Source organism: Primulina tabacum, chromosome 1, assembly GCF_025594145.1.
Source record: "Primulina tabacum isolate GXHZ01 chromosome 1, ASM2559414v2, whole genome shotgun sequence".
Taxonomy (NCBI): Eukaryota; Viridiplantae; Streptophyta; class Magnoliopsida; order Lamiales; family Gesneriaceae; genus Primulina; species Primulina tabacum.
In genome coordinates this window covers 55,026,130-55,049,132 of record NC_134550.1, presented here as the reverse complement: position 1 = coordinate 55,049,132, position 23,003 = coordinate 55,026,130, and the positions used below count along the sequence as shown (strand labels likewise).

At 33.5% G+C, this 23,003-nt stretch overlaps 2 protein-coding genes and 1 long non-coding RNA gene across 5 annotated transcripts; 2 read left to right on the top strand and 1 right to left on the bottom strand.

Moving 5' to 3' along the window:
- Window positions 1–2,040: 2,040 nt before the first annotated feature.
- LOC142519853 (thioredoxin-like 1-2, chloroplastic) lies at window positions 2,041–3,546 on the bottom strand. Its single transcript, XM_075622871.1, has 4 exons — window positions 3,047–3,546; window positions 2,774–2,956; window positions 2,470–2,634; window positions 2,041–2,371 (listed from the first exon to the last, which is right to left on the bottom strand). The coding sequence occupies exons 1-4, from the start codon at window positions 3,269–3,271 to the stop codon at window positions 2,123–2,125; spliced, it is 822 nt and encodes a 273-aa protein (XP_075478986.1). The 5' UTR covers window positions 3,272–3,546; the 3' UTR covers window positions 2,041–2,122.
- A 3,853-nt stretch (window positions 3,547–7,399) lies between these two features.
- LOC142519845 (NAC domain-containing protein 79-like) lies at window positions 7,400–8,705 on the top strand. Its single transcript, XM_075622866.1, has 3 exons — window positions 7,400–7,657; window positions 7,761–8,014; window positions 8,140–8,705. The coding sequence occupies exons 1-3, from the start codon at window positions 7,510–7,512 to the stop codon at window positions 8,539–8,541; spliced, it is 804 nt and encodes a 267-aa protein (XP_075478981.1). The 5' UTR covers window positions 7,400–7,509; the 3' UTR covers window positions 8,542–8,705.
- A 607-nt stretch (window positions 8,706–9,312) lies between these two features.
- Window positions 9,313–21,965, top strand: LOC142551130 (uncharacterized). 3 transcript variants are annotated; one of them, XR_012821502.1, is made up of 3 exons: window positions 9,313–9,601; window positions 11,610–11,750; window positions 21,446–21,965. It is a non-coding gene; the product is annotated as an uncharacterized LOC142551130 (long non-coding RNA). The 3 variants fall into 3 exon arrangements; XR_012821500.1 differs by having other exon boundaries at window positions 9,313–9,609; XR_012821501.1 differs by lacking the exon at window positions 21,446–21,965 and adding an exon at window positions 12,557–13,406 and having other exon boundaries at window positions 9,313–9,609.
- The last annotated feature ends 1,038 nt before the right edge of the window (window positions 21,966–23,003 follow it).

The window sequence follows — 23,003 nt, the reverse complement described above, 5'->3', positions numbered from 1 at the left end:
TAAAAAGAAAATCAGAAGCTACTGGTCTATTAAAACAAAAGCAGTAGAAAGGATAGAAAAACAGAATCAGTAGAAGATGTTGCCTAACGTGACTACTTTAAATGTTACCGTTAAAGTTACCAAGTACTAGTATTAATTGCAGCATTAAATACTATACGGAGTCATTTAATTCACTTTACCGAGTTTAGTATAAAACATGACTGATTGTTTTATAGCTTTTCTGCAGGAACCTTTTTTTTGGTAATAAAGCTGACTCTATCAGAAATCTGAAGACATCTTCTGATCATAAACATTGAACTCATTCGCTTATATATACATGGAACAAACCCTTACAGACATAGAACTCTACGCATAATATCTTTTCAAGGATCAACGCTATTTCAGTCAACGAGACAACCTCGAAATTCCTTGATAACTTTGAGTTCAACACAAAGAAAAGTAGCACACGCTTCATAGCAAATATCTGATCTTTTGAAGATCATCATGTGCTACTGATTCTTACACTCTTCACAATCTTTTACAACACTTATACTTTATCAGGAAGAGCTTGTAATCTGAAAAGAGTATTTTCAGAACCTTTTGTATCACGTTCTTTTTTAGTCGAGTAACTAAGAGTTTCAGTAGGCAAATGTGTAAGTCCTTCTGAAGTGGGTGTGTACAAGAGTTGTACTGTAATATCCAAAGTCTTTTAGTTATACCTTCTGGAAACAGGAGAAGGGGAGACGTAGAAGATTTCATCTTCGAACTTCCATAAACAACTACTGCCTACTGTTATTATTGTCTTTCACTTACTTCATCAGATTGTTTCCGCACCTATAATTGTAATCTAGGTGAAGGTATACGCAACAATGATAAACTACTATCTCTAACAAGATTTTAGTACCTCATCAAAAGAAAGGAAAAACGAGTAGAGTTTATTCACCCCCCTCTAAACTCAACTTCGATCCTCAACAGTCGGATGATTGAATATCAATACCCTATCCAAATATATTATTATCACTTATAATTAAATTTTCTTAAATTTGAATTATTTCATATAAGCTGTACTAGTGGCTAAAATTTTCAGAATAAGTAATAAGAAAAAAAAATTAACAAATGAAATATTATAAAAAATAAAATATTAGAAATAATTCATCTTAACATTATTATTTAAAAATAACATCAAAAAAATTGTCATATCTGAATTAAGTGCCCTTAATGACCAGGAAATCTCAATGCACTCACTCCCCTCCAAGTTTTTCTTTAAGAACCAAGTTGTCATCTTCATAGTTATCCATCCTCTCGCAAAATTATTACAAGGGGTTCACGACAAATTTTTAAATACAATAAAGTTGCGTTTGGATTTCAAATACATTAATTTTCTTGTATGAAGAAAATTAATCTAAATCAAATGCATCCATCAAACAAAAACAAGATCCAATTGGATTTAAATTATATATAATAAAAAAAAATGCCAAGTACATTATTATAATATTTCCTATTTGAAGATCTGTTCGTTTCTTACAAAATTTAAAAGCAACGATAATTTCTGAGCAGCAAGCAAATGATGTGGCTTTCTTCCGCACTTATCATCTTCCACGTTTCATACATCATTCAAAACGTTCTATGAAACGTCTCCATGTCGCATATTTAATATAGAATCAACAGTCTAGACATGTTTTATACGATATATGGGAAAAATAAATATTGATATCGTATCAAAATTTTGTTATGACATATTCGGTACGATATAAATATAATATCGTCTATAACAAAATAAATAAAAAATTGATATTATTCACTTCGAAATATCAACTGTTTTTTTATGTCATACCGATACTGATACCGAAAAGTACGGTATCATGCTGTATCAAAATTTTCCATTAAATTCGATATTGCGGTATATGTAAAATAAGTTTTGCCTACCCCTAATCTTATCCCTTCAAGTGGATGTTCGAATCACACATCCACGTCTCCATCCCATTCTTTTTCTTGTATTTAATTTCCTCCTCATATTTTCTTGTGTCGAAAAAGATCAAAAAAAAGTGGAAAACGACAGACTGGGAGAGGAAATTAGAGAATTTATCATTCACCACTTCACTATACACATTAAACAAATACTACTACTTCACACCAAATCTAGCTAAACCACCAACAGGGCATCCCCTTTTATCTTACCATCATCTTTGCTCAATGCACTTCCCTTGGAATTTTCTTGAAGAACCAACTCTTCAGCTTCATCATCCTCACTCAAATTCGGTGGAAGCAAATCTCTCGATATCAGATCGTTTGAGGCCAAGGCCAGTAGTTCCGATTCATTTAAACCTTTTGTGGGGCCAATACTACATCGATCCGTCCCATGTTTAGCCAATGCAACCTTAAATTTGTTGATCTGAACAGAAAAATACAAATCTTGGATGTCATTAACCAATTCTAAGGACCCAAACTATTAATTTTAAAAAGATAAAAGAGATTGAAAGAATCACTTACTGTTGCGTTGGTGCAACTGAAGCTACACAGCCTGCCCTCTGCACCTCTGTAAAATCTAAAGAAGGGTAAAACGTGGACATGAAGGGCATAGCACATAGCCTTGTGTTGCTCATAATTAACCATCACAAAAATGGTATCTGGATTCAATTCAGCCATTTGACAAATCTGTTTTCATTTTAATAGCAGGTGTTAACATGGGAGTTGATTGAGATATCTTGAAAATAGATTTTTTTAAAAAAAATCAAGAAATTACACGATCAAATAGGAAATTCATATCATACGGTGGTTGTAATTGGATTTGTACCTTAGGATGCAGAGCTTTGCAACCCCCACAACCAGGAGAATAAAAGTCAACTACAACCAATTTATCACCAGCATTAGACAAAGAATCCACAAATTCTTGAGCTGAATTTATCTCTATCATATTCGGTTGAAGGGACTTTTCCCACCATTTCAGAGCTTTGCTCATGAAAGACGAAGCTTGAGCCTAAAGTAATTCACATAAATTTTATCAACAAAAGGTTGGAATACATAAACTTACTACAAAGGTTGAACCAAAAAGGGGTAAGATGCTTACATTGACGGTCAAAGGATCATTTTTCGGGGTTTTAATCATCAAATCGGTAACACTTCTTTTAGCCGAGGCATCGAGGGCTTTGCCCAAGAAATAGTTTGATTTGGTCTCCTTGAATTGTAGAGTCCCAGTAGAAGAACAAACCTTCAGAGAGCCTTTGGCTCTGTTCTTGGATTTTCTCTCACAGGGCCCAGATATGGGGAAACCTGGATTCAAACAAGAAGACATATCTCCTAGATTTAGCAACTGCACAACGTCAGAGCATCAAAACCCACTCAAAATTATCCTCTGTTTGTGGATGAAGAACCTTTTTTTCTTGAACCCAGAAAACGAAAAGCCAAACAAGACCCACGAATTATCTGCAAGGACAACTTGTATGACCAGAAAACGCTGAACCAAATCTTAAACTGAGAATTGTGGTGGTTTAGAATCGAAAAAATTCGTGGCTTTGTGTTAGTATTGAAGACACGTAGGGAGAGGTGCAGAGAAAATGAATCGCACCATATATATATATATATATATATATATATCAAGGAAGGAGATGTCAAACAAAAGGTACGGACAAAAAAATTGCCCTTGTCCAAATGTTTTCTTTTAATTCTGCTTTCTCCAGATAATATTCGTGGATTAATCAGTTAATATTAATTAATTAATTCCCATAGTAAATGTTGGGAAAACTTAGGGGATGAATGGATGATCAGTATTGGTAATTAGAATTTTCTTTTACTTTTGGTAAATGAGAAAAACTTGTGTGAGATGTCGTATTTTGTGATACGAATATTTTATTTGGGTCATTCATGAAAAATATTAATTTTTATGCTAAAAGTATTACTTTTTATTATGAATATCAGTAGGGTTGACCCGTCTCACAGATAAAGATTCGTGAGACCATCTCATAAAAGTCTTACTCTTGATAAATTAGAAAAAAAAAAAACACGGAGAATTGTAAATGTCTGTGAGTAATTATTTAGTAAATTCCTAGGATTTGTTCTTCACTTGTGCTCGGTGTGATTTAGACAAGAATCATTGAATCTTAGATAGTTTGGAACTTTTGGCGATTTTCAGATTTTGTCCTAAACTCCATTTTCACCACAATTTTTTAAAAAAAAATTGTTTAAGATATGTGAAGTACTTAAGTAAGAACAATATGATTTATATAGGAATTTTACAATTTTATGTCACCTTCCCTAAAAGGGACATTTGAGTCAGATTGAGCGAATTTAAAAGATTAATCGTCAAAACGTATTATTTATAAAATAAAACGTTAGATTGAAAAATAGTACACTTCAAAATTTAAAATATAATTATTCAAACCCAAATACTTGGAAATTATAAGCTATAAATACAGCATATATCTGATTCTTCTATTTGCAAAAACATACGCTGTACGTATTCTAAAAAACCACGGACCAGTTGAAATTCAAACTGCAAAGCCGCTGTTCCTGTCCGTACACATGGGAGGCTTCGCCAATCTGCGTTTTGCCAACGCAACATTAAATAAAAATATTTTTTCTAAAAAAAATCGAGAAATTAAACAAATATAATAATTATAAGATTGTATCAAGTTTCACTTTTAAAAATAAAACCCTGATATTTTTTTAATATATAAAAATGCATCTGAATAATATGTGGCAGAAACACAAAATCGATAGAAAAATATAAACTTTACATTTGAAAAATAAGATTGAATTCATTTTCGATTGAAAAAAGACATAAAATCTTAAAACAATTGAATGATTGACAAACATTGAAGAAAAAACAAAACTAAAATCCGGTGAAATTTTAGATTTTGTAGAGAATATGAAAGATGAAACAGTAAGTAATATGAATTAGAATCGTTGTTAACCAAATCATATGACGCTCGTGACTCGTAAAGAGAAAACATCGTATAGAAGGTTACATACTACTACTGGGATAATAATAATATATTGGTGCATTATTTGGTGATGGATAACATCGCATAAATGCTTATGCACTAACGTGGGAGCATGAATTAATAATCTGGGCTGCCACATCAGTTCATAAATTCAAACCATTTAATCTCATTAATTATTATACAAAAAGAAAATATGTGAAAGTTGAGAATATTTAGGTACAATACAACAACAATTCGAAAAGTTAATTTATTACAAATTTCAAAATATTTAATTTCACGCAGCTGTTTTTTTTCCTATGTTGTACTTCTTAATTCAAATTTATAATAAAATGTTAATTTTAAATAAATAAACTCGTAAAATGATTAACAAAACTTTAAACATTAATTAATTATAAAACAATAATATTATGTTATTTTAAATAATAATAGCAAAGAGCCCCAACGGCTCTTTCATATTTTTTAAATAATATTTTAATTAAAATAATTTTAAGATATTATCATTTATTTATTTTCCATTATATTAATTATAAACAAAATTAGAAAGATATTTATTTAATATAAAATAAAAATAATAATATTCACTCGCAACAGGTAATCAGCCACGTATGATTGCTAATAATTTATGGATTATACGGATGACATAACAATACTAAGGACCTTTCGGAATCACACTAACCAACCAAAAGAATTATGTGATCATGTAAAAAGACCAAATTAATATATCTATAGAACACGCTCTTTCTTTGTTAAGTAATATACATATAAATAATTACACATTTAGTATAACGAAAAGTATTTCGAGATAGTCTCACGAATCTATTTTCGTGATACAGAAATTTTATTTCAACCCAACTCATGATTTTTTTTTATGTCAAAAGTGTTACTTTTCATGGTGGATATGAGTCAGATCAACTCATCTCATGAATATAAACTCGTGAGACGGTCTTAAAAAAAACATACTAATATTACATATTTGGTATACTAACAAAGAATCTATTGCTTAATAATTATTATTGTAATAGGTAGAAGGAATACTAAATGTTAGGCAGCGTATGAAATAGTCAATATATCTTAACGGTGTATATTTAAATTTAAACATTTTCAAATTAGAATTCAAGATAAAACTCACGGTTGTTATTCTTTGGTGTGCGTTAGGCAAATTTTCAAGCTAATACATTAGCCTGCAAACTACGTTAGTCACGTAAAATTACATTGGACAAATCATGTGTGACATGCTCGCACGAGAAGAAAATGTTGGTATAAGAAATCGAACTTCTGATCAATAGTTAAACGCTCACCTACTCCACCAATTTAGACACTCCTATCATAACTTATTCCGAAGACTCAAACTTAAAATTCGGATTTTAAATATCAAGCTATAAAACTCTCCGCGTGTTTCTGTCAGTGTCTAATTATATACTAAAATTTTGGACGGGGAAATAAATTGTGGGTGAGGTCTTCGAGAATGGAACTCTAATATTTTTTTAAAAAATTATATATATAATTTGATTTGTTTGAATAGTGTGCTTCTCATCTCGATTAGTCGATAAAATCTCACTACATGTAATATAAATTTAAATTTATTATAATCTGTGACCTAATAGGCTTATTTATAATAAATTTTCTAATAAAGATATCTTGGGTATAGCGAAATAAATATTACCGATGGTTTGTAATTATTATAATAATATTTATTAGCAGCTGTTGTTTTCAAGTGAGAATATTATTCAACAAACGAGGTTAATTTATCAATTTATCCAGTTAGGTCAAATGGGAAACCACCTTACATAGTTCAAACCATTTTACATTAATTTCTATAATCCCAGTTGGATTTTTCAAGTCTACAATGAAAATTACTTTCAAAGCATTAAAACTTTGAACTCTTCAACTCAAATTTTACAAATCATTATGATCAATCCCTAGAATAAAGGTGGTAAATAGTTTTTTTTTTTTTTTTTTTGGGTTTTCACTACAAAAAAAAGGGGGTAACGACGGTTTGGAGGTCCGTAACCAGAGGTCGCGTCGCCTTCTATCAGCGACGGTTTCTCAATAACCGTTACAAATTAGCGACGGTTTTGTTGAACAATAGCGACGGTTTACATACGAACCGTCGTAATTAAGCGACGATTTTTAATCGACCTGTAAAAAAAAATTTAAAATGAATCAAAATACTAAGCAAAATTTCAAAGCTCACCCCAAGACTTCTAATAAATAATCACGGCCCACGATCAGGACATACACGCATATGCCAGATCACAAAAGACCATGTAGCTTTATCTTTACCTCAATATAGATATGGATTTTCACGCAAATTTTACATGACATGTAAGGTATAAAGTTACTACAAAAGATGAACTGCATTTGGTCAAATTTAAACAAGGAACTTGGCTTTAATCGTTTCCCCAATACATGTGATTCACGTTTCTTTCAACCCTAAAACAAGTATTTATTGGCCTTCTTCTTCCCCATAAGTTCTTTTCTAAACCTCTTGGCACAAGAAAGTACACATAATTTCTCACTTGTCCCTGGTTTTTCGGGCCGTGTTATAGTCCACCATCGGATATTGCCAGCATTGAGGTATTTTGGAAGAATGGAATTGCCTCCTGGATTTCGATTCCATCCGACCGACGAAGAGCTGATCACTCACTACTTGTCAAAGAAGATTGCTGATTGCGATTTCTCTGCAATAGCTGTAGGAGAGGTTGACATGAACAAAGTCGAGCCTTGGGACTTACCATGTAAATATTTTGATCTCCTTTTGAAAATTTTCCACCAATTCATATATATATATGACTAATATATAACATGGTATTAATTCATTCTGGTTGTTGACGAGTGAAGGGAGGGCAAGAGTAGGGGAAAAGGAATGGTATTTTTTCTGTTTGAAGGACAAAAAGTATCTGACGGGATCGAGGACAAACAGGGCCACATCTGCGGGCTACTGGAAAGTTACTGGTAAAGACAAAGAAATCTTCCGGGGGAAAACACTGGTGGGAACGAAGAAAACACTGGTTTTCTACCATGGCAGGGCTCCCAATGGTGAAAAATCCAATTGGGTTGCGCATGAGTATAACATGGCTAACTATTCAACACAGGTAAACAATAATCTCCCATTTTTTGTATTCAATTTTTCTCAACTTAGAAATCTATTATTGATTCATCTTTTATAATTTAGAGGACAGTTTATTTGACTAGGCTCCTGATTGTAAATTTGTTGCAGAATAACTGGGTACTAAGCAGGGTGTTTCAGAAGACAAGTGGAGGGAAAAAAGTCCATATCTGGGAACTCATTGGAATGCATCCTTCCACACATCCACCAGTGCTGGATCCTAATCCACCATATTACAATATCAAAACGGAGCCCATGGATTCCGAGTCCGGCCTCGTGCCCTGCTTCTCCAGTCCCAATATCCCCAGTTCACACTCTTTTGGCCAGGTCCTTGAAGAATCCTTCGTTTTCAGGGGAATGGTCGGGAAGACTCTGAATCATGGATGCAAAAAAGAGGGAGAGATGGCCAGCCCTACTCAAGAAACAGCTTTCAGCACCGACAACTCAAATCTTGACGTGGAAAACATATCATCAGTTGGATCGCTGGATTTGGACACCCTTTGGGGATACTAAAACTTCTTCAGCAATTGTACAAGTAGATTGTCACAAGTTTGTACACAACATATAGAGGGGATGATGCATTAGAATATATATTATATTGATCCAGTGGTGAAATTCAAATTGATGAAGTGTATATATACAGCACATTTGGATTTTATTGGTGGAATTCTGTGGTGGAGTTGATATTGTGTGGGAGTTATATTGTTTTATTTTATTTTATATTTTTGTTTATTTGATCTATTTTTATAATGCTCATAATATCCTTGAAAATACGAGGAATCCACATGATCTAATACTATAAGAATAAGAGGAGAAAACACTTCCGGTGTAGTATAGACTAACTCGAAAAATAATACTCATGACATAAAAAACAATATTTTTTCATGTACCAGGTTGATTTGAAGATCCGTTTTACAAAATATACTTGCGAAACGGTCTCATGCCGTTTCATGAAAGTTTTTGTGATAATATTAATCCATACAATTTGTAAAAATCTTTATAAATCGATCCATCATCTATATTTAGTAAATATTGTAAAAGTTAAAATAGAAGATACGAAATTATCATCAAATGTTATTATGACCTAAAGAGATAAGTAAATTATCATAATATATTTTGACGAAATTATTATGCCTTTTTCTGTTTTGTTTTTGTTTTTTTATAAACAATCCCTTTTTTTCTCCAAGTAACAAACAATCCTTTTCAATAGAAGAAAAGGGGGAAAAACGGAACACGAGTTTAGTACAAAAACTTATGAAATCGTGATTGTTTGTATAAAAATAACTCAGCGTTCCGTCTCCCCCCATCATCTCGGCAGTGATCAAAACGTTTCACGCTCATGGAGACCCCAAGCCTGCCATCTCCTCGGAACCAGCAAATCTCATCTTATTCGTTAAAATCCACTCTCAGAGCGTATTCTGTTCCACTTTTTCTGTTTATCTTATCTCTTTTTTATCAGTTATTTATCTTGCCGCGTAGTTTTCCTCCATGCCATTACGATGGTATGCGTTACGCTCTCATCGATTTTTTGTTTCACTTCATATTGAGAGGAACACCATTTTGTCTCGACATGGTATTGTGGTGCTTCTTCGATTTTGTTCGTTCATTACTGTTAATTTCCTGAATAGCAATTACTGTATCTGTGAAATGACTGCCAAACAGTGCAAATATTAGTAGTTGAGGGATGAAAAACTTCATTCACTGTATCTCTATCCTAGTTATCCAGGGCGCACTGAAGCGTTAGAATACCCTTGCACGTGTAAAGCGAAATGTACATTTTATCAAAATAAAGCGCATTTGACATAAATTTTAAAAATTCAATATATAAAATGATTTATACTATAAATCAATAATATTAAATATTTTTTACAAATATAACAAACATTATAAATAAAAATTTAGCAATAGATAATGTAACATTCATTCATAACCAGAAAAAAAAACTTTAAGCATCTTAAATTTATTACCAAGTCATCATTTCAGAGTATATTAAGAAACAAACTTAATGTACGTTTCTGCGCTCTGGGATGTTTCGTGCCTAGGCAAAGGCGCACTGTTTAAGCGCGCTTGTTTCAAGTGTTGCACCTGAGTATGCGCCAGGGTAATAATTGCGCCTAGTTGGGCCTGTCGCCTAGGCGCAGCCAGACACGCGCTTTTAATAACTATGATCCTTGTTTCGTCTGGGGTCTGATCTTTGACCTTATAGTTAACTTCCATTTGTTTTGAGTTTATTTTACTTATTGATAAGTTATTAAAGTATTCTGTTTGTATCTAGTTTCACTTACATGGCTGCTTCTGTTTTTTCCTGCTGAAATGAGGTTGTCAACATAGGTATTTTGGAGTTTCTTGTTTTTTTTTTTTTTGGTGTACTTCTGATTCACTTACGTATCAAGGCAAAATACCTAATTTTCTCTGGCAGAATTTTCTTGGTGTGTTCTTTCAGTGCTTCCCCAGTTAAGAAATATTACTGCCATGGAGTTGGGTTGTGATTCTCGTGGCTATTCACGTGCTGGAAATAATACCAAGATTTGGTATTACGCAATCGTTGCTGGAAGGCTGAGTCAAGAACTCAACAAAATGCGCATAGTGAGTTTCTTTCGTTTTGTTGTTGATCGTCACTTTCTTTAATAAAACTAAAATACATCCAAAATGTTTCCACGATTTAACCGCAAGTGTGAGGTGAGAAGGGGTTGTCGTTTATGTTATGCTACGAAAATTAAGTAAACGATTGAATAAAATAAAATAGAAAATTTCCAACAAAGCAATCAAGGGTTGTAGAGGACAAATTGATGGGGAAAATTTCGGGTCCTATTTTAAAATAGTGTGGATCGGATGAGTTTCTTTTTGTGCCCAAGATGTAAAATAATTTGCTCCCTCCAAAATGAATTCTGTTCGTCATATAAATAGGAATAATTTCACCAACGGGTTATAAACAGGAAAGCCCGCTGATTAAAAAAAAAAAAATTAGACGCAGTGGCGCCCACCAAGGTGCCCCACCTGCGAGGATTTACAAGTGTTTTTTTTCCTTTGTGCCTTATGTGTAAATAATATCTTGTCATCGATCCTTTAATTCTACCTATACATAAGCGAAAACAACAGTTGGGCATCATAAATACAAAATAAACCGTTGAAAATCACAACTCATTAAGCCAACAAAATATATAGAAAATGTGAATTTGACAGTTATTCTCTATTCCAGGGAGTGCTGATTTGGATCGTGATTTAGAATATTTCTAATGTATGTTCTGTTGCATGGGAGAGAGGCTCATGAGGTAAAGTGGAAAAATTAGGAATTTATTCAAGTGCTAGAAAAAAAAACGGTTGAGAAGATCCAATGCACTGAAACAAATAGTTGGATAATAGGTGTAGTCTGGAATTCTTTCTGCAAATTTGTAATCAATGGTTGAGAAGATCCAATCCACTGAAACAAATAATTGGATTAGTTGCTACTCTGGAAATCTTTCTGCAAATTTGTAACCCATAGCATGATTATGATTGTGGTGCGCTAGATTCTGTCTTTTTTTAATGTAAAAATTTGAACATGCACCAAACTGCAATTGTAGAATGACATTTCCTTAAAGACCATACGCAGAGTCCAGGAAACACTCACAAATGATGGTGAGATGGATGTAGTTGATCAAGATTCAATGTCAACTCCAGCGGCAATAGCGCTGAAACAAAAGCGACTGGCATTTGCGTGGCTAGACGGGGAGTCTCAGCATGTGAGTTCTATTCTTTTATATTCAATGGATGTCTTTAATCTGTTCTTTGTCGTGATTACGATGTTTTTGTTTGAGATGATTACTTTTTCATTGGTGTCACCAAAGAGAGAAACGAAATCTCCCACTAAAGCAATGTATTTGATGCAAGAAGTGGTTATTATAATCTTGTTTGCTCCATCTGTGTAAAAAATATTGGTTTGCTAGCATGATGAGTGATTTTGAGCTTTAGCTTGATCATGAACAGTTGTTGCAATTGCTATACGTATGTTTACCTAAATTATGTTACTGGACAAGTCACTTACAAATGTTCAGTGTATTAATAAGCTTTTTTTCTTGTCGATGGATGTTACATATAATACAAACAATTTATCACGGAGCACCAGTTCTTTACAGGCTGGTGCTGATTCCCAATGAATTATGTTCACGAGTGATAGAATAACCGAGAATCAAATGTAGAAAAATAGTTCATGGAAATTTGTGGTGCCTTTTCGAAGTATTTTTTCCGATAAAATGAAGCTCCAATTCATTTTCTTTTGCTTTCTCTGCTGTTTTTTTACAATTATTATTTAAATTTCTGGTCTAATAGTTTTAAGTTCAGCAAGTTTTAAAATTTTTGCAACCTTCTAGATTCAAGTGTAGGTTGCATCACTTATGTTTTTGGCAATTCCATATTGTTATGACTTATGATTATTGAACTTTTTGGTGGGTGAAACATGTTTTCTGGTTAGGAATGCATTTCATTATATATACTTTTTATATACTTCAATTAGCAGTTCAGTCTCTTCTTTGTGCTTTGGAGTTTGCAGTTATCTGATGTGTGATTGGCAATCGAACTTCGGTGTCATTTGAGTCTCGAGGCTTCTCTTTTCTTCTTTTTCTTGTGTCTCTCTGTTTCTGCAATGCTCCAGCACCAAGACAGATTTAATATTTGTTCTTGATTGCTTGTTCCAGTAAATGTTATTGTTAAAACTTGTTAGGGTGAAAACAGAAGAAGGGAAGCTATATTAAGAAATTTTGTAGTTCGGCCGTTAATCTTTTATCTGTAGACGTTCCCATTCGCAAAAAGGTAGAGCAATTTCATTTCTCTTAATTTTGAGTTACAAATTTCACCTTTGTGTATATAGGTGAGACAATTACGAAAAGTGTTAGAGGAGAGGTGAATAAACACTTTAAATTTTTTTTCAAAATGTTTGAACACAATCAGGTATTCAAACCGGACTTCACAGTTTTAACTGCTTAAGTCCTATTCTCAACCGGACAGATGCAGCTGGACCACTTTAAAGTAGACTAAAAGCGCATAAAAGTCTGGCTGGATCTGGATGTCCATATAAGAATCTTTTAACAATGAAACCGGATAAAATAAAATGAGGTTGAAAGTTAGTAACACGAGTTTATGGAAATTCGAAGGCAAAATTCTTCTACGTTTCCTTTCTTCTATTTAGGAAAGAATTCACTAAAAGACGTTGGTTTTACAACTTGTATACAAAACCACTTCAGTATAGGATTTATTTTTTGCCTAAATTGAAACTCCTATTATACACCACAACAATAATAGTCACAAAAATGAAAGGAGTGGATAAAGCTTAAGATTCAATGTCTTCAAAAGCTCCTGGCAGGACTTGTGAGATCCGTTTTGAAAAGTTGTTGACTGCCCTTGATGATTGACCGACGATTTCGGTTGGGAATAAATCTAGCAAGCGGACTAGGTCAAGTAATAGTATTTGGAGATGAGTCCAGGTATCGTACCCACAGATATCGATGTTTAATTACTAGAATATGAATTATTTTTCCTAATTTAGGCTAATAAAGTTCAAATTATGGGAGATAGATTAATCAAAACTAAATTAAACAATTTAAATATATTAACTAAAGCAAAAAAAATCCAAATTATTAAATTAGAAGAAAATTCAAATTATTTAAAAACGACTAAGGCGCACAACGGTACCGAGACAATTTATAATCTACGTGTCAAATTCATATTCAATAAATTAATTATTTAATTCACGACGGAATTCCCAAAATTATTTATTAAACGATTCCTCGAATTAATAAACCTAATTAAATCTAACAGTCCAATTATTCCTAACTGAATTTAATTAGATTCGACCGCATTAGATCGCTGTGAAATTCCAGTTTCTCAACCTAAAGTCGCACACTGAAATCGAATACTATTTCTAGTCAATTTAACCATGTGTTGATTGATGTGTGAAGCAAATATTAATCTATCGCCTTCCGGTTTTAGATTAACCAACAAATATTCAATTTAATTGGCCAGTTAAAAGAACACGTGATAAACGACACCAATCAATGAATAAAATAAATAATCTAATTGAATAAAACTCAAAACATCAAAAAATAATATGTCTCGGCCCTATCATGGCCTTAATCTATAAAAATCTACTCCATAAACTTAAAATAAAATTCAAAATCAGTGTTTAAAGTCAATGGAGAAAACACAATTAAGAAGGAATGAAAGAGATTCTCTGTAATTTGTAGCATGTGTGAGGAATTCCTCCTGCTTCTGCTCTTCTTCCGCGCTGGTGCTACTTCACAGTAGCTTTTTGTTCTGATCTTCCTCTCCTTCCTTCCGTCTTCCGTGCTTCTGCTCTCCTTCTTTCACTCTGTACGTTACGGCGCAGCCCCTTGTACGCTTCTTTGATCTTCCTCCATGGGCCTCTTTCTCCAAATCTTTTTAAAGGCCCATCTCAAATAAAAAGAAGTGTAGATAAGATCTTTATCAATATTTACATAGATTTTTCAAGATTTCAATATCATCATGGAATAAAAAATATTTTATTTCCTTTTTTTATATTTTTTCTTTGAAGTCTTGTAAATTCATCTTTTATTCCAAATTTAATCATTTTTCTCTTTTATTCAAATCTACAATTATTATTCAATTAAGCACATAATTAAGGATAAAAAATATTAGATAAGGGCAAATATTATTAAATCAAATCCCTAAAATCTTTTCAAGATTTGGCCTTATCAATCCCCCCACACTTAGCCTTTGTTCGTCCTCGAGCAAATCAAAAGAATAAAACTATTATGAAGGAATATTCAATGATTCACCACACAAAATGACACAATCAACACTTTTCAACATACCAAATTCCGTCACACTCAATCAAAAGATCACACTTTGAAAATCGTAAAATTCACTTTCGCTGCAACTTTAAAACTCAAGCATTCACTAGAAAAGATAAAGATAATGAGACGTGTGTAGAGTGGAAGTCAAAACTCATATTCCTCAAAGGTGTTTTAGTTTAAGGAGTGCTCATATTTTCTGAAATTTTTTTTATATAAAGAAACTCTCTATAAGCTTGTCTTTCATATCTTTCTCCACTAAATGTTGGAGGAATATGACCCGGTCAATAGGTCTTTTCAAGCTTATAATGTTAGGCCATGGCTCACGGCTACAATAAAGGTAGGGAGATTCAAAATGAGAGAAAATAAACAATTTAGTCATACAGTGGACTCCTTCAACACTTATCTTCCTTCCATTATGGAATTTCATCATTCATCCACCTAACTTTTTCATCTTCCTTGTACTTTCATTCATATTCCCCCATATTATTTTTTTTCTCTTCCTCCAGTTTTTTTTTTCGATCTTCAACAACATTCCCTTTTAGGTTTTTCAATCACCACATCGTACAACATTCATTCCTCCTCCTTTTTCTTTTATATATATCTTTTCATCAATCCCTTCCTCATTCTTCATGATTTTTTCAAACTCCTCCAATTTTTCTTATCAATCAGCAAATGAGAGTTATTGAAAATTTTAAAGCGCTAAAGAGTTTATTTCTCTCAAAATTAAGGTAGAGGAATAGTGTATGAACTAAAATTAGGTAATTGATGTGGGATTTTGAAGGAATACGAAAGGGGGCTAACTGTATGTCTTTGACACACTCCATTCGATTTTTTATAGGCTCAAAATAGGGTACTAGGGATATAAATGATGCATTGAGTAGGCTCGAAAGGCTCAAACGGTCCAAAGATCGCCTAAATCATCTCTAAGTCATTTTACTCCGTATTTTCGCCTCGAAGGATAATCAGACAAGTTCAAGATTGTTTCTTTTCTTTCTCTTTTTTTTCGATTTATTTTTTTAATGAGCCCACCTCTTACCAATTCACGATTAATTCATATAAGTATGACCTAAAGTGCATAGATTATGTCTCAAAATATGATACAAAACTAGTTTGTGCTCAAATCCTTCGGCTACAACTACATCTCATCTCAATCAATTCTAGGTATGATGTAATTTTTTGAGTGTTCAAAAATATAGAAAGTCAATTAGTGTATCATGTAATCACTAGTACGGTTTCTCAAAGAATAACCAAAAAAAATTTTCATGCTCGAGGATTAATCATTGAAGCACATGCTAAGTGTGGTGACGTGAAACAAACACAAATCAAATCCCCCCCACACTTTAGATTTACACTGCCCTCAGTGTCATGCCATTCAAAAAGAATATAGAATTTGGATGTAGAATAGTAAGAGAACATTTCCCTGGCAGTGTGCTTTAATATCCATGGAGTACAACATGGGGATGGTAGAATTCCTCAGTGCTGGTAATCTTTTATTTCAACAGTTTAGCTTTTCCAGAGTCCAAGTCATCTTACTTCATTCTAATATTCCCTACATACACCAAAATCACAGGGAATTAACCTAATAGAATGAAAAAGTAAAAAAAATAAAAAAATAAAATGAAAAGAAATAAAATAAATCACTGGGTTGCCTCCCAGCAAGCACTAAATTCATTGTCTATAGCTTGACTACGGAGAAGCATCCATCAAATAGCGGCTTCTGCCCATAGTAAATATCATACAATATTACATATGGGTCTTGATTAGATGTGCCCTCAAGCTTGGCATGATATTGACATTGCACGCTCGTCGCTCAAACAACACTCGGCAAAGACTGATTATTAGGGGAAGAACAATCTAATCTATGATAAAGCTCTTAGAGGATGTAATATTCTTGAGTTTACGTTGATGGAAATAAATAATCTGTTGGTGGAATATATGTTAAGACCATATATAAGTTCAAATCCTTCGACTTGTGTTCTTCTACATCCTCCAACTTCTCTTCTGCCTCATCTTCGCATAGGAATTCCTCGAAGAATTCTTCTTCCTTCAAAAATAAATATTTTAAATGAGGAGGAAGTGGTTTGAGTTCGAGGAATTGGGGTTCTTCTATGGATGGTTTAAGTGATTTTGGAATATGTCCAAGCTCCTCAATCTTCGAATTCACCGATCTTGGCAGAGGCTTTGATCCCTCCAAGTAGTTCATACATTCTTCCACCTCTTCTCTGTCTGATTCCGTGGACTTTGGGTTCACCAAAAGCATCTCCAGTGGGTCTTCACTAAAAGTATCCTGCACACTACACTCAACAATATCTTCAATAGCATCTATTATATAACAATCAGGAGATCCAGGATATTTCATACTGCGAAAAACATTAAAAGTTACCTTCTCATCATTCAATCTCAAAACTAACTCACCTTTTTGCACATCTATGAGAGCTCTTCCAGTAGCTAAGAAAGGACGACCTAAAATAAGGGGGATCCCACTGATCCTCCTCCATGTCTAGCACAACAAAATCAACTTTCTTACATGTCTTCCGTGTAGGGGTGGTGTGAGTGTTATGTTCCTTAGCACCTTCTGTCTTTGATTCCACTCCTCCATCATTCTTTGCCTCTATATCTGTAGAATTCTGCCTCTTTGATTCATCTTCGTCGGCCTTGATCACTGTACTCACTGCATTCACTCCTTTCGGATTTTTCTCAGTATCACTTGGTAGTGTTCCAAGGGGTCGATTTGCTAATTGATTGGCTATTTGACCCATTTGAGCATCCAACCTTCGTAAGATAAGCATCATGATTCTGCAGTCTCGTCTCCATTCCCACAATATGTTTCATCATAAAATCCTCATAAATTGGTCTTTGATCTTCTTGTTTGAATCCTGGAGGTTTGCTGCAGGTACCAATAATCCTTGTTGTCTCACTTGTTGAGGAATGGGCAGTGGAGGAATATGTGTTGGATTAAGGGAATTCTCCGTATTCTTCCAAGACAAATTAGGGTGATGCTTCCATCCTGGATTGTATGTGGAACTGTATGGATTTGATTGCTGTCTCCATTGATTCCCCACAAAATTCACTGCTTCTTCATAAAAAATGGGTTGTTCCTCGATGAATATTCCTTGGACCTGATTTGCTTGATTTGATTTCAGCTGAGAGAATTGATGGGCCAACCCATCAATCTTAGCAGTAAGTGCATTCAACACATCCATTTCAAGAACTCCGACCTTCTTTTCTCGTTTAATATCTGGCCAACCCGCACAATTTTCAGCCATGTTTGAAATTATTTCAAGTGCAACTCGTGGAGTCTTCCTGTATAAGCTACCATTGGCTGCCGCATCTAGCATGGAATGCACAGAAGGATCTACTCCGTTATAGAAAATCTGAACTTGTTCAGATGAAGAGAAACCATGTTGAGGACACCTCCTCAACATCTTTCTAAATCTTCCCCAAGCTGTATGTAATGTCTCCCCATCCTTCTGGCGAAAAGATGAAATATCCATACGCAGTTGTGCTAGCTTGGTGGGTGGAAAATATTGATTCATGAACATTTCCACCAAACCATTCCATGTAGTAATAGAGCCAGCTGGTAGATCTCTAAGCCATTCTGCTGCTTCACCATGCAAAGAGAAAGGGAATAGTCTCAATCTTATGGCATCCGTGCTCACTCCATTGAATTTGATTGTGTCACAGATAGATAGAAATCCCTCCAGATATGCATTAGGATCCTCGGTCTGCGATCCTCCAAATCTCACTTGATACTGTATCATTTGAATGATGGATGGCTTCAACTCAAAATTATTTGCTTCCAACCTTAACCTCCAGTGGTTTGTCTAGTGAGATCATAGACAGTGCGATCATCTTCCTCGTTGTCCATTACTTCCATCCCTGCTGTTTCAACCTCGTCCTCTGGTTTTAACTATTCTTCCACGTCAAAGTCTGAGGATTTCTCCCTTTGTGCTCTACGTTTCCGTCGAAAGGTATTCTCAATCTCTGGATCAAATGGCTCTAATTCTATGTCTCCTCTAGCACGGCTCATGCACAGTAGATAATTCCTGAAAATAAGAAACAAACTTCAAACGTACTAATATGCGTAAAATCAACAAAATTAAATAAAAACCTAATTTCAAGAAAATAATAAATCCTAATATTAAAAAATTCAATCCCCGGCAACGGCGCCAAAAACTTGACCGACGATTTCGGTTGGGAATAAATCTAGCAAGCGGACTAGGTCAAGTAATAGTATTTGGAGATGAGTCCAGGTATCGTACCCACAGATATCGATGTTTAATTACTAGAATATGAATTATTTTTCCTAATTTAGGCTAATAAAGTTCAAATTATGGGAGATAGATTAATCAAAACTAAATTAAACAATTTAAATATATTAACTAAAGCAAAAAAAATCCAAATTATTAAATTAGAAGAAAATTCAAATTATTTAAAAACGACTAAGGCGCACAACGGTACCGAGACAATTTATAATCTACGTGTCAAATTCATATTCAATAAATTAATTATTTAATTCACGACGGAATTCCCAAAATTATTTATTAAACGATTCCTCGAATTAATAAACCTAATTAAATCTAACAGTCCAATTATTCCTAACTGAATTTAATTAGATTCGACCGCATTAGATCGCTGTGAAATTCCAGTTTTTCAACCTAAAGTCGCACACTGAAATCGAATACTATTTCTAGTCAATTTAACCATGTGTTGATTGATGTGTGAAGCAAATATTAATCTATCGCCTTCCGGTTTTAGATTAACCAACAAATATTCAATTTAATTGGCCAGATTAAAAGAACACGTGATAAACGACATCAATCAATGAATAAAATAAATAATCTAATTGAATAAAACTCAAAACATCAAAAAATAATATGTCTCGGCCCTATCATGGCCTTAGTCTATAAAATCTACTCCATAAACTTAAAATAAAATTCAAAATCAGTGTTTAAAGTCAATGGAGAAAACACAATTAAGAAGGAATGAAAGAGATTCTCTGTAATTTGTAGCATGTGTGAGGAATTCCTCCTGCTTCTGCTCTTCTTCCGCGCTGGTGCTACTTCACAGTAGCTTTTTGTTCTGATCTTCCTCTCCTTCCTTCCGTCTTCAGTGCTTCTGCTCTCCTTCTTTCACTCTGTACGTTACGGCCCAGCCCCTTGTACGCTTCTTTTATCTTCCTCCATGGGCCTCTTTCTCCAAATCTTTTTAAATGCTCATCTCAAATAAAAAGAAATGTAGATAAGATCTTTATCAATATTTACATAGATTTTTCAAGATTTCAATATCATCATGGAATAAAAAATATTTTATTTCCTTTTTTTTATATTTTTTCTTTGAAGTCTTGTAAATTCATCTTTTATTCCAAATTTAATCATTTTTCTCTTTTATTCAAATCTAAAATTATTATTCAATTAAACACGTAATTAGGGATAAAAAATATTAGATAAGGGCAAATATTATTAAATCAAATCCCTAAAATCTTTTCAAGATTTGGCCTCGTCAATGATCTTTAATGATCTGAAGTAAACTGTTAAGCTTGCTCAACGCGAGCAGATGTAGATCTTTCAAAAAAGTGTGCTCAAGATCTTTGAGAAAGTAAGGTTTGTAGAGTGCAAAGTTCACAAGATGTGTTCAACGTCTTGCGGACTCTCTCAATTTATTTTTCACTCCAAGGTTCAAAACTTTGCAATGTTCGACTTTTGCTTCTGACGCAAAAACAATTTTATTTTATTCCTTTCTTGAATCATTGCAAGTTGCATTTAGTGGTTTGTTGGCGCTTTGCCAAAAATAGTGACCGACGGCTCTGAAAAGTTGTTCCCATGAGAAAGAATACTGCATCAACTTTGGTAGATATTCTGATTTACTGATTGTCTTATTTCTTGTGCATGATTGGTCAAACACAGGTAGGTAGGTAGGATAGGTCTGGACTTTGTGATGTCCAGCTCTAATACCAAATGCACTGAACATGCAGCGTTCGGTTGAACTAAATAATATCCAACTTGTAGTACATAAGTAATCCGGTCCGGTTGAACTGTGATCCAATCTTGAAAGATCCGGTCGCAAACAATGCGATTGGACTACTTGAGCCCCGGTTCCACCACCTGTAAATACATTAAACGACGGCCGGATCCTATAATAGTTAGGTACTGTTAGTTATCACTAAAATTAAGAAATTACAACTCAACAAAAAGTGTAGACAATAACTAGAAGAAATGGCGGCAATCAAATTATACAAAGCAAAAGGTTTATTTTGGAGGGAGTATGACTATTGACTTCGTATATGAAAAATATGTGGGGTTGACATTTATCTAAATGTTTATCCTTTTTCCACGTACTGGTAATAATGTGCAATTTGAAAACAGCTACAAGCAGTCTTCTAATTATTGAAATAAGCATCTACTACATTTACTTTTCTCTTACCCATGAATTAGAGATATATGCAACATCCTTGCCATTTATTAGTAATTTAGTACAAGTTTTTAGGGCAGCAACTATCTTTTTCTTTTTAGCTCTCTCTCCTCTATCAAAAGCATTTCATGAGATCAGTTAGATTGAATTTTTTGAAGGTTAGTTATTACGGCCGAGGCTGTCACTTTTTCATGCAGAAGTACTGTTTTCTTCCACATCCACGCGGAAAGTAGCTATGATACATGCGGACCGGAGGAGGGATATAGCGGATCTGGCACAGTTATTCCTTGTTCGGTACGAGAGGGATTACAGTGAAGAAAAATTGGACAAGTGCAAAAGATAGTATTTTTGTTGTTTGCATTGCGCGAGATTTTTTGCTCCTGCTCTTCACATATATTGATGATCCCTACATCTAAGACTACTGACCTATCTAGAACTGCAGACAATTTACCCGTTGGTGATGGGGTGATGGTTTTCTCAGAGCTTGGGTCTTATGTTTCTTTCTCTTCTACCTTTTTTATTCTAATGTATTCTGCTATTCTCATTTTGTAGATGCTATTATGATTAATGATAGTCTATTTTAAGCTAAATCTATCCTTGAGAGGCTATCATTCACAAACGATAATATTTTTTTTTACAAGGATTATATTCTTGATTCTACAGAAAAGTAAAACTCCCGAGCTGTCTGCAGAGGAAGTTGATAATGCCTGGTCAAAGGGTACTGAATATATAAAAAACAAATTATTATTAATATAAAATAATAATAATTTAAATTTCTTAAAAAATTTTAAATTGAATTTTTTTAATGTAAAATAAGAGTAAGATGAATGAGTGGACAGCGGGACCTACGAATAATGAGTGTGAATGTTAAAATGAATGTGAGAGAATAGATGTGTTAACTTAATGTGTATGTGGCATGTGGACCCCACAATTTTTATAGACACCCACCAATGCGTGTGCCCTAATGTCATAGTGCTTTCAATAGAAATCAAGCTGAATTCATAAGCACCAATAATGCAATGGTTATGCGTTTGGATTTGGTTCATGCTACTTTGGAAAAATCATTCTTTGTGTAATTTTGAAAACTCTTTCGACAATTTGTAACCATATCACTTTGTCAAAATTTAACAAAGAAAAAAATTAAGGCATCAATAAAGATGAACCCCAGGAAACAAGCATAAATTTCTCGATATCGACCAAGTAAACACGATCAATTTGATACGATCATGTAAACTGAAGCAACATAAGCATAAATTAACTAAACGAAAATGAGTGAACATACTGTCTTCGTATTAATGATACAATTAAATACGCAAAAATAAGAAGAATGAGCAAAAAAATAATCATATATAAAAGAGTAGATAGTTTCGAAACGATCTCACATGTATTTATTCGTGAGACGGATCAGTCATATTTATAATAAAAGGTAATATTTTTTGCATTAAAAAAAATATTTTTAACGAGTGACCCGAATATAATATTCGTCCCACAAATTTTTGTGATACAACAAATAATTATTCAAATTTTTTTTAAAAAATACTGAACTCAAAACACTAGGAAATCTTACTTAAATAATTTATTTTTATAAATATTTTTTGACTTGCTAAGGATGAAACTCTTATATGAACTAATTTTTAGTTCCATAATACATTTTTTAAATATAAATATTGAAGAGAAATTTTATTATCATAAATTCAGCTTAAGTTTCTGTGTACAAAATCCTCGTCGATTTGCAGAGGAGAGTCTTCTTCATAC

Excerpts from the sequence above, each read along its gene's own strand:
- LOC142519853 (XM_075622871.1), bottom strand. The coding sequence starts at position 3,271 with ATGTCTTCTTGTTTGAATCCAGGTTTCCCCATATCTGGGCCCTGTGAG. Across the intron at positions 2,635-2,773 it reads GCAAAGCTCTGCATCCTAAG|ATTTGTCAAATGGCTGAATT; the intron begins GTACAAATCCAA and ends AAATGAAAACAG. Across the intron at positions 2,372-2,469 it reads TCAGTTGCACCAACGCAACA|ATCAACAAATTTAAGGTTGC; the intron begins GTAAGTGATTCT and ends TTTTCTGTTCAG.
- LOC142519845 (XM_075622866.1), top strand. The coding sequence starts at position 7,510 with ATGGAATTGCCTCCTGGATTTCGATTCCATCCGACCGACGAAGAGCTG. Across the intron at positions 7,658-7,760 it reads CGAGCCTTGGGACTTACCAT|GGAGGGCAAGAGTAGGGGAA; the intron begins GTAAATATTTTG and ends TGACGAGTGAAG. Across the intron at positions 8,015-8,139 it reads TGGCTAACTATTCAACACAG|AATAACTGGGTACTAAGCAG; the intron begins GTAAACAATAAT and ends AATTTGTTGCAG.